General features: G+C 42.3%; 1 protein-coding gene across 8 annotated transcripts in view; it reads right to left on the bottom strand.

The window, feature by feature from the left end:
* Positions 1 to 12184, bottom strand: part of AKAP7 (A-kinase anchoring protein 7) — a 119310-nt gene that overhangs the window by 93375 nt on the left and 13751 nt on the right. For all 8 annotated transcript variants that reach the window (XR_014778369.1, XM_084777786.1, XM_084777781.1 and 5 more), the window contains exon 3: positions 8342 to 8481. Coding sequence is in view for 7 of the 8 variants with exons in the window: in XM_084777786.1 (XP_084633912.1) it covers positions 8342 to 8481 (140 nt within the window). In the remaining variant the exon portion in view is untranslated. The remainder of the gene's footprint in view (positions 1 to 8341; positions 8482 to 12184) is intronic.

Below are 12184 nucleotides of genomic sequence, written 5' to 3'. Positions count from 1 at the left end.
AAATAAATAAATAAATAGTAATTTTTTTATTTAATGAATTAATTCAGATTACATCTCTATTGTTATCCCATCCCATCTTTTTAAAAAGCTGTAGGGACACAAAAAACAGGATGTTCTCCTCATAAGTCTTCTCTCTCTCTCTCTCTCTCTCTCTCTCTCTCTCTCTCTCTCTGTTTCTGGAGACAGGGTTTTTCTGTAAATAGCCCTGGTTGTCCTGGAATTCTCTTTGTACACCAGGCTGGCTTCAAACTCACAGAGATCCACCTGCCTCTGCCTCCCAAGTGCTGGGATTAAACGCGTGCACCACCACGCCCAGCAATAAGTCTTATCTCAAGAGGTCCTAAACCAAGAACCCCTTTACCTATAGATTTCTGTTGGCCTTAAAGAGTCACACTAAAAGAGAACAAGACTGTCCAGTATGCCCAGCCTTCCAAAGAATCTCTTCTGTTGGTACAGACACTTCTCCATCAGGTCAACTCTCAGGGTCTTGACTATTGAAATGAAGGTCGATACTGATGCATGACGTGTGCCGGCTAGACTCTCCATTACATCACCCTGGTCACACACTTCAGTGAACCTGGGCAAGCTCACATCGAAATCAACGGGAAATCACGCACACACACACTGTTGGGAAGAAGTAAAGCCCCCTTCCCTGCTTTGCACTCTACTATAATAAATCAACAAACCTCTCAGAAGTCTTTTTGTGGAGGAGGATGTTGTTCAAATCAAATCCAGAGAACCTCTGTAAGACCAGTTCCCAGGTCTGCATCAGTCTCAGAAATGCCTACCTTCCTGCCAGGTGACAGTGGGAGGGAAGAGCTCTCTACCCTGAGGGGACACATGAAGTTCTCTCTGGAGGAAGAAACAATTCCATGTCCCTTGACCCACTAGAGCGAGAGGGCTACTCCGGCCCTCACAAACAGGAAGTGATAAAACAGAAACCCACGTCATGTGTGGGTTTCCTCCTCAACCAGTGCAGGGTAAAGTATAAATATTCAAGTAGTCTGGCATTGCCTCAATTACTCTAAACTCCCTAAAGCTGTAGACACTCCAATGGCTTTCACTAATCGTGTGGGCATGGGTATCAAAATGAGTCACCGATTGATGCCCGCAGCACTCCAATCCTACCAGGCAAAAAGCTGGCAGAGGAAGCAGAAGGTTTGTCTAAGACTTTTTTCTGCAATAAGTGAAATCATAATTCCAAGATTGTGGGCAGTTCTGGACCATAACACTGTTACCTGATGCACCTGCAGATCCTAAAGAGTTCACAGAGGTAGACAGCGCTGCTTTTCCTTCTGTTGCGATCTGGTTGATGAAAGCCAGTGTTTTGTTTTGTTTTGTTTTGTTTTTTTATTTTATTTTATTTTATTGCCTTTAACGATCAGCCATAGACATGGACTGTACGTCATGTGGGTCAACTAAAGCCTCATCTATCCCTGGCATTTCACGGTCAGCCTTGCAATTCATGAGAAAAATCCACTTATTATGCAGGGAATCTGATACTACGTTCCCAGCCAAAACAGAATCTGAAACAACCCAGTTCTCCCACAGCACGTACTTTAACCAGCACCAATGGGCCACCAGGGAAACGTTCCGATCGATCAAGGAAGGTCCATTGCTTAGGTCACAGCCTGACTGCAGGAGGAATTCCTCTCTCACCTGGAAGAGTAAAGACAACCCGAGGGCTCCCAGACCAGCAGCCAAGGGATTGCCAAGAGGTTTCTCAGGACTTGCGGGATCCTGCAGATCTAGGTCCAAAACTTCTCCCTGAAGGCATGCGTGCCCTTTTGACAAACATAGAAAAATTCTGCCAGAACCTTCTCCATGGGAAGATAGCCAGGAACAAGCTTTAGGCCAAATAAAGCTGGCCTGCTGCTCATCTTCCGTATTTTACTGCAATGCCATACATGGTGAGATGGTTTTAGGCCATCAGTGCCTTGGAGTTATCCGATAATTGTAAAACTAAAAACCAAAAACTGTAATATGCTTTGAAAACTGTTATTGCCATGAAGCCATGTAGCACTTGTAATATAGGATTAACCTCAAACCTATGAAGATGTAAAAGCTAATCTAATCAGGCAATGTATTTTCAAAGTAGGCTTTGATGCTTCCAATTAATTCATAGATTCCCTGCTATCACCTTAAGACTTTTTAAATGCTTTTTATTCCTAATTACAATCTTTAAGAGACTGTACGTTATTAAAATGAAGTAATTTTTACAGTCACTGTTTAAAATTCTACAAAACCATTAAACTTTACCCACCGTCATAATCCCCTACCACTGTGTAACTGCACGAAGTCAAAGCTGAGACTAACAGTCAAACTTAAGACAGCATTGAAAACACTTCTACAGATACAACTTTACTGAAATATTAAGGACTCGTGCATTGAATTAAGAGAAAAGTGGACACTCACCTATTAAACCTCACCACTGAACCGTCGTCCCTATGCCTAGAGTAATACAATTAGAAAATTCATCTTTATATCTTTGAAACCTTCTAACTGACTCAATGTATGTATAAGTTTTTTTTAATGGTATAAATTAGCATGCTTCTACATGAGGGACATGTTACAGCCTAGTCCACAGTAGAAGAATGCCTTTGACCTCATCTTGTGACACCGTTTTTAGCATTTTTCCAAGCTGTTAGCCTATCACTGGTACAGCTGTTGCCTTATTAAGAGTTATTAGAGACCTAGCAGTATGTGATCTGGAAGTTTCGGTAGGGCTCACTGGCAGTGTACCTGCCTAGCACACAAGATGGCCTAGGTTCCATTACTAAGACAAGGAGGAAAATTGCATGGGATGGACACATTCCCTAACTTTCCTTCATAGTTGGATACTCTCAGAGGCTGGAGACATGGCTCAGAGGTGAAGAGCACTGGCTGCTCTTCCAGAGGACCTGGATGGGATTCCCAGCACCCACACGGCAGCTCACAGCCACCAGAAACTCCAGTCCCAAAGGATCGGGTGTTCTCATGTGGCCTCTGTGGGCACCAAACACGCATGTGGTACACAGACATACATGTAAGCAAAATGCACATGGCCAAATACTCCCTTGCCTGTCCATGGCTAAGAAAAATATTTGAAAAACTAGTAATATAGCAATACTGGAATAAAAGTAAAAATAATAATAATCAGCCTTAATCAGGAAAGTGATCCTTATCAAGTGTTTAATATAAGATCACTTCAAAAGTTTACGATTTGATGACTGAAACCACTCATCTTCCATACTTTCATTAAGACTAGCAACTTTCACATTATAAATGAAGAAATACAGGAGTGGATGCTTTTTAAAGTCCTGAAGGCAATGTGTCCATTAGCAAACAAAAACATTATTAAAAACTTGGTATACTCCTCATTTTGGTAGTGTCTGAGGGGTCCTTGCATGTCTTTCTTTTTTTCTTTTAAAGATTTATTTCTTTATTATGCACATACCCCTGTATGCCAGAAGAGGGCACCACATCTCATTATAAATGGTTGGGAGCCACCATGTGGTTGCTGGGAATTGAACTCAGGACCTTTGAAAGAGCAGCCAGTGCTCTTAACCTCAGAGCCATCTCTCCAGCCCCTTTGCATGTCTTTCAATGCTGACTTGTTTACACTTGCTTAGATCATGAATGCTCCCCACCCCAAGGCCCTGGTGTTAAAGGCTTGCTCCCCAACGTGGAGCTTTGGAGATTTGACTCTTAAGAGCCTAGTCAGAGGTCAGTGGGTCACTAGAGAGTGTCCTTGAAGGGATTTCTGTATCCCAATTCAATCCTCTTTCTTTTGCCAAGAGGGGAGCAGTTTGGCCCCAGCAAGGGCTCCAAGCCTGAGGTGTTACTTCACCTGAGGCCCAAAAGTAAAGCCAGTCAACAACTGCAACTTCCAAACATGGGAGTCAAAATAACATTTCCCTCTATAAGGCAATAACCTCAGATACTTTATTACACAGACAAGCAAGAAGCATTTTGCCTCTCATGTAAAAGCACATAACGCCGTCCCCCCCCACACACACACACACAGGCAACAGGCAAATAAATAATTATATAGTCACAGCCATTAAAACAATTTTACTATAAGCTATCAATTTTTTTCTTCTTTTAAATTAATATGTGGTTACCTAGTAATCACAAAACATGGACTCCTATGCTACCAGCTGAGATACTAGCTTGTTGCAATCCTAATGTATTTTCTAATCCTATTTCTTAAAAATATGAAATGAAAGTTTTCCATAATAAGGAATTCCAAACTAGCAAACACATGTTGAAAAATCAAAGAGCCGTGTCATTCTGAATGCTTCTTTTTTTTCCCCCCTCTTTCTTTAAAACTGGGTGCCAAGAAGCTGAGGCCAAAAAGTAGAGCAACTCATTGCGAATGTGCTGGCTTCCAAGAGCCCGTTTGCAGGCCACTAAACTGGAACTTTGAATACTGTCTTCCACCGAAACAACGTGACAAATGGGCCTTCTTTCCCAGGCCTCCCTATCAGCCTAGTGAGTTTTTAAAATTTTTTTAAAATGAACATTAGATACTTTAAAACAAACAGAGAAAGCTCCTGGCAAAAGATCTGTTACGTATATCCTATTATTGTCTAATCCTTACATCTTTTCCTCATATCCCTATTAAAAACTTGCTGCTCTCTAAAAGTCTCCCAAGACAGCAGTATTAAATTAAGCTGCACTTTCCCACAACTATAAGCCGCCCTACCCCCTCTAAAATAATTTGCTATTGACATCATATTATGAAATCAGGATTCGCGTTTATGATTTTTAAGACTTTGGGGGCTGGGACTGAAACATTTGCCTATCGTGTGTGAGGACCTGGATTCATCCCTCGGCACCAGACTTAGGAAGAAGAAGAAGAAGCAGAAGCAGAAGAGGAAGAAGAAGAAGAAGAAGAAGAAGAAGAAGAAGAAGAAGAAGAAGAAGAAGAAGAAGAAGAAGAAGAAGAAGAAGAAGAAGAAGAAGAAGAGTTCTGACTATAGCTTGGTATGGTGGGCGTGCTCTTGAATCCTCAAAAGTGACAGTGGGGGTGGAGTCTGTGTGTGCAAATGCATGGGGCTGCTTCAGGAGCATCTAAGCACTGAGAATACAATATGGCATTCTGTACGGGAAACAATGAAATTTCAAGAATGACAGGTGACAAGCAGAAACTATAAAGACCTCTAGCTATGGGTTGGAATGAGAATACGGGAAGTGACCTGGTCAAGAAGGCAAGAGAGGCTCAAATGGGAAGAACAGCAAAGCCTTTAAAGGATGGGGTCAGGAGTACAACTCTCCCCCTGGGTATCAATGGGGAAAGCCTGAAGGAGGGTGGTGGCTGGTGTGTTCAGCACAGAGCCTGCGGAGTGAGCACTCGAGATCAGCATTGTCCCCTGAAAAAGCTGGAACTCTAATAATCTAATCACTGAAGAGTCTGTAAGGCAGTGGCAGGTCACCAGGTCTGTGAACTCCAAGCCATACAAGACTCCATCATCCTTCCTCCCACATCCCCCTATGGACCAAATCCCAGTGGAAGAAAGAGTCTCTCTTCCTTGTTCCACTTGGTCCCCTTCTCCATGTTCATACATCACACACACACACACACACACACACACACACACACACACACACACACTCCAACCGTTAAAAGAGGAAAGGATCAAGCATTGACCGCAAGGTGATGGAGACGCCCTAGGATGGATCTCAGCTACTGAAGCAGAGAGACCATGGGTCCAGGGCTGGCCCAGGCAACTCTCTCTACAGAAAAATAAGAAGAATGCTGGGGTATAGTTTCATGGTACATGCCTAGCGTTTTGGAGGTCCTCTGGGTTCAGTCTCAAGTACATATAAAACAAAGTTAAAACAGAGAAGTTCAAATTGAAGATGTTGAGAGTGCACTTGGAGGTTCTAGCAGGGGTGTGCAGCTACTCATATGCTCTTGACAAAGGACCAGCTCTCCTGTATTAGAGAGGTAGATAATGAGGTGAGAGATGTCACAGCCCTCATCACTCTCATATCTGAACACATTTGGGAAACTCTGCTGGGTGGATCTCTAAGCGACAACTCAAAACAAACAAACTAACAAACAACAACAACAAAAACACCTGGCTTCTCTTCTAGCCAGCAGTCACACGTCTTCAGGGAAGTCATTCCAACTGTCTACCATTTGGTGTCCTCAGGGCCTGGCTTCCATGCAGCCGCCCACTCAAGCAGCAGAGCTTCACTTCCTGTTCTGGCCCAGTAGTGTCCATGTACGCATAGTCCTAAAGCAAGAGAAAGCCAACCCAAACAGCTTACAAGCATCTAAAGACGGTGGTGCAGTTGCTCACACACTCCAAGCTGTGTGTCACTACACACACTCTAAGGGCTACCTTGCTGCTAGTAAAAATGTGTGAATATGAAGTCATTTTCCTCTTCTTGTCATGTCTTCTCTCTAGTTAAACTCTGTCTCAAAAACCAAGTATTTCTTAGAATGATTCAGCAATATGTGGTTTGTTGTTTTTTGTTTTTTTTTCCCGGTGTTTATCTATTTGATTTGAGATTCTCAGCAGGGCTTGGGGTCTACTTTGGTGCCTAGCAAATATGTGGCCCTGCGTTTGAACCTCAACAACATTAACAAAATGCCTAGACCAGCAGTTCTCCCCCCTTCCTGATGCTGTGACCCTTTAATACAGTTCCCCATGTTGTGGTGACCCGCCCCCCAACCATACAATTATTCTTGTTGCTGCCTCATAACTGCAGTTTTGCCACTGTTAATGAATCGTAATGGAAATATCTGTGTTTTCCCATGGCCTTAGGTGAGGTGGACTCTGTGAAAGGGTTGTTTGTCCCTCAGAGGGGTCATGACCCAAGGTTAAGAACTGCAAGCCTAACCAACCAAGGACAATACGTGCAGTAAACATTGAACCCCTACCCAGATCTAGCCAAGGGACAGGACATTCTCTACAGATGAGTGAAGAGTGAGGACTGACTTTCACATGAACTCTGGTGCCCCATATTTGGATGGGGAAGCCTGGTGGCACTCAGGGGAAGGATAGCAGGCCACCAAGAAGAGATTTTATACCCTATGATCGTATGCAGGGGGAGGAGGTCCCCCTCAGTCACAGTCATAGGGGAGAGAAATAGGGTGAAAGTGGGAGGGAGGGAAGAATGGGAGGATAGAAGGGATGGGATAACGATTGAGATGTAATATGAATGAATTAATAAGTTAATTAATTTTTTAAAAAAGAACTGCTAGCCTAGTCAAAGAGAATATATGTAAGTCACAATGGGATTCAGATCTGCCCTAGCCTTAGGCTGAGATGTAAAAGCAGTCTTAAGAATGAAATATTCCTCCCAGGTTTTATTTCACTAGCTGATCCCACTTTCTGCAACAGTAATTTTTTCAGATTTTTAATAGATTCCTACTCAGTTTAAGATGTAATCTTAAGTCGGCACAGGCCAAGTGTTCCTAACCCAAAATCTAAAATCTAAAATGCTCCAAATACAAAACACAGCGCAAGGAGAAATTTTCACACCTGATCCCATCTGACAAGTTGTAGACCCAGAAACACTAGACATCATGCATTAAATTACCTTCAGGATATGGGATGAAAGCAAGTATGGAAAAAAACAAACGCGTTCCTTATTGAGACCTGGATCTCACCCCAAGATCCATCATGTGCATACAAGATCCATCACTGGTCCAAAGTCTATCACATTCCCGGTCTCCAGCATTCTGAGCTGGGGATATTCAGCCTCCACAGCAGTGAAGAATGTTTAAAGAAATGATGCTGTGATGATCCCCATCACAGAAAGGACTAGGCAGCAAGAAGCCCCGTATCCTATCCTCCCAGAGACTCTGAGGTCCCTTTTCCCACACATTCACTGCTCTCTGTTTCCAAAGGTCCCTTCAATACACTGAGCAAGACTTTGGAAAGGCTCTTGACACAGACCTTGTGAAGATGGCTTTCAGATTAGGACAACTGGGTGATATATATCACACTCTGATCGCCCTCTTGGAAGCACATTGGGGGACCTTTTACCAGAATGATCTCTAAGCAACAAATCAAAGCAAAGAACCCTGGCTTGGCTTCTAGTCACAAGTCATGTGCCTTCAGGGAAATCTCTCTAGCTGGCTACCATTTGATCTCCTAATGGCTTCTGTCTGGCCATGTTGTCATTAAATGTGATTATTTAAATAATAGGTTTTTTTTTTTCAAAACTGTATGTAAACAACTTTCTATAACCTACACAGTGAGTTTCCCCACAGGGCCCTATTATAACAGCATCAAATATTATTAGAATCCCAAAGCAAGCAGGACAACAAACATCTAATATACTTCTAAAATACTTTAGAATAAAACTTCATATTACAAGTAGATTCTTTGGAAACTGTCACCTTTTTGTTGGTGATTGGAACAGACAAGAAGTAGTTGGGTTGATAATCTTTTGTGGGTTTTTTCCTCTTCTTTCTGTGATCACTCTGGTTGCCTTCATTTCCTTTGCTCCTCTTTGAGTTTATTTGAGGCCGGTCAGGGACTAGAGGAGAACAAAGCAGAGTGAGAAAGTGTCTCGCACATTTAATCAAAGGTAACCTAATTTTGAGAGGAAGAAGGCAGCACACAGTGTCTGCAACAAGCAGCAATCCTGTATAACATTCATTTTCAAACCAAAAGCAGGAGTTGGCAAGCGCTTCCGTAAAGATCTGAATCATAAACAGCTCGGGCTTTGCAGACCATAGGGTCTATGCAGCAGCTGCCTAACTTTGACAGAACAGTTAAAGGATATAGCTGTATCCCTCCCACCCCACCCCCCAAAAAAAACTTTATTTAAAAGCAGAAGGTCAGACAGACTTCTGCCTGCTGATTAGAAGCATCGAATTCCTTGAGGCAAGTTGATCTTCAATGTCAGGATATCTCATTTCTTCTTCTTGTTTCTTTGCACACAACAACTACTTGACAAACAGCAAGCAACAGCATCCAACCACCAACCAGCCGTTCCACCTCTTAGATCCCTAGCATAGTCTCCCAGAATCCCAAAAAGTCACACACTGGCAGCTGGGAAAACCACACCCCTGCTAGAGCAAGAGGCAAGTCATAGTCACCTGCTGTGAAGAAGCCTCTTATCCCCACACCTGGGATTAAAACAAAAACATACTCCCTTAACACTTTTCTGTGAGTTTTTGTTTGTTTGTTTGTTTGTTTGTTTTCCTTAGGTTTTTCCAGACAGGGTTTCTCTATGTAGCCTTGGCTGTCCTGGATTCGCTTTGTAGACCAGGCTGGCCTCGAATTCACATCAATCCACCTGCCTCTGCCTCCCGAGTGCTGGGATTAAAGGTGTGCACCACCACGACTGGTTTATTTCTTTGTTTTTTTTTTAAGAAACTGAATTTACAAAATTCTCACTACACATCCTGGACACCACTAAAAAGCAATCTCTACCACTCCCCAAAGGTTTTTTTTCCCCATTGTTTTTGGTTTTTGTTTTGTTATTTGAGGAAGAGTTTTGCTACCCCCCCCAACCTCCTCCCCCCTGCCCCCTCAACCCTCACCCCCCAGCCCCGCCTTCCTTAGCCTCTCAAATTCAGGATTATATGCAGTAGACATTGTGTCTGAAATTATAGTCTTTGTACCATGTCAGTTGATTTGTGTTTGTTTATTTCGTACATTCCCTATGACCTACCTTCCTCCTGCTAGCCCCATTTCCTCCTAGTGAAAGATCTCACAACCTTACAGCAGCACAGGTGACCTAATACATGAGGACACTGGACATTCAGGGTCCAAACTGTAGCAAATGGGGTCATGTCAAACAGTCTCTGGTATCAATGTATAATCTTTCCATTGGCTAAAGGTGGGATACTTTGGGCACTGAATTGAATAACAAATTCAGGAGTGTGAGTTATATCGAATATGATCACAATCTATCAGTTCACAATGATTCTAGAAAGAAGTTAAAACCACAATTCAGTTCGCTCTGGAAAAATCCCAGGAACATTCCTCTGAAGGGTGACCACTCGTGTGAGCATGGTACAGTGTTACAACCCTTGCCGTGTATTTGGAGCTCCTTCCCCTTAACTCAGTGTCCTGTTGCCGCGGTCAGCCCCAGGTGCCACTGAGCCACTGTCGTGCTTCCTCTTGTTTGCAGAGAGTCTGCTTGTATCTGCAGAACGAGAACACAGTGGAATCACCCTGCATTCCCACTCCCTGGGCTCCATTATCCCTCCAGCGCTGGGGTCACAGACTGTTATTCCATCTGCTGGCTTTCCCACGAAAAGAGGAAAAGTAAATATTTACGCCATCACCTAGCTTACAGATAAAATTATTAAAAATTGGTGACTTGAGGTCTCAGAAGGCAGAAAACTTTGGCCACGCGCCCTGGATCTTTCAGCAGATTATTTTATGGCAATCCTGCTGGTCAGCCAAAAGTCGTCCATGGAAACATAGCTTGTAAACTCAGGGGCTTCATTTGTTATGCTTGTTCATTTTCATAATGACTTCAGTAGCCATTTAATGTGAGCTGACAAACTTGATGTCATTGACAAAGGCTGTTACTCTCAATGGCAGGATTCTATTTGCTTTTTTTTTTTTAATAAAATCGCCACATGTCATCTTATGTAAATCATCTAATTTTTCCTCGACTCTATTTATTCCTTCAAAAACTACAAAGGAGTGAATTAGAAGAGAAATTAATTTAATCAAGTGTTCCATCTGTTATTGTGGTCTGGTTGTTTTCACACTTGATCTTAATTAAAATGCTGAGAATAAATTAGAATTTGTTTTGATATTTCCTTTCTTGTTATTCAAGCAGATTTAAAAAAATATTTCAAGTAGGCTGGGAGTATATATGCACATTTGTAATTGTAGGACTTGGGAAGGCTGAGGCAGGAGGACTACTCTGAATTCAAGGCCAACTGGGCTCCACATGAAGTCACTATCTTAAAAAATAAATACATTTTTTCAAATTAAAAAATGACCTAATGGCATCACAGCCATCTTAGTTTGCAGCACTCTCCATGAGGTTCACAGAACAAACACATAAAGAACCAATAAAGCAAATCTGAGAACATGCCATGTGTCATATATGACATATTACTGTATGTTGTACTTGCACTCCCAAGCCATGTGTCAAGCATAACATTTTACTGTATGTTGTACTTGCATTCCCAAGCCATGTGTCATGCATAACATTTTACCGTATGTCATACTTGCATTCCCAAGCTATGTGTCATGCATGACATTTTACTGTGTGTTGTACTTGCATTCCCAAGCCATGTGTCATGAATGCCTTTTTACTGTATGTTGTACTTGCACTCCCAACTAACTCTATAAAGGACACAGAGCATAATTTCTCTCTTTCTAACTGATACTGAATACTCACAGATACCTGTTTATACTAAGACACAGTCTTTTCTATACAAAAAATTTCAGATGAATTTAGTTTGATATGTTTAAAATTTTTAAATATAATTTAACTAGTTAACGGTAATAAGATGGTAATTTCCTCTGTCTCAAAAGCCTCCAATAACTACACTAGCGCTCTACGTGAGGGAGGCAGCACAGTGCTGCGTGTTCGTGCTGCCAGTGCTTCTGAGAGCAAGAGGACAAGGAGTTCAAGGCCAGTTCCTGTCACATAGCGACTGTGAGACCACTCTGAGTTCCGTGAGACCTTACACACACATGTAAACAAAACAAATTTCAAAAACATAAAAGGAGGATTAGTACTTTCTATAGAAGTGAGCTTCACAGGCAGGAAAGAAATCTTTTCTTTTCTCCCCCACCCTTGCCCCACTCCCAAGAGACAGGGTTTCTCTGTGTAGCCTTGGCTGTCCTGGACTCACTTTGTAGACCACGCTGGCCTTGAACTCAAAGCGATCAGCCTGCCTCTGCCTCCTTGAGTGAAATGTTTTCTTTTGGACCCTGACTTAAGTGTGTTTGAGGGCTGGTAAGATGGCTCAGGAGGTATTGCCACCAACATGATGATCTGAGTTCAGTCCCCAGGATCTACATAGTGGGGAGAGAGAACCAATTCCATCAAGTTGTCCTCTGACTTCCACACATGTGTTTTGATGTGTGCACACTCATACCTATACATACATACATACATAACTTCCATAAATATATATATGTATACAAATATACATATATATGTATATATATATATATGTTCACACAGATAAATAAATGTAAGTTTTTAAACTCTTCCTTGATTGTTAGGAATTGACCATCTCAAATGACTAGATCAG

Source organism: Acomys minous (assembly GCF_964271855.1).
Source record: "Acomys minous genome assembly, chromosome: 3".
Taxonomy (NCBI): domain Eukaryota; kingdom Metazoa; phylum Chordata; class Mammalia; order Rodentia; family Muridae; genus Acomys; species Acomys minous.
The sequence above is the reverse complement of the archived record's forward strand: the minus strand, read 5'-3'. Positions and strand labels throughout refer to the sequence as shown.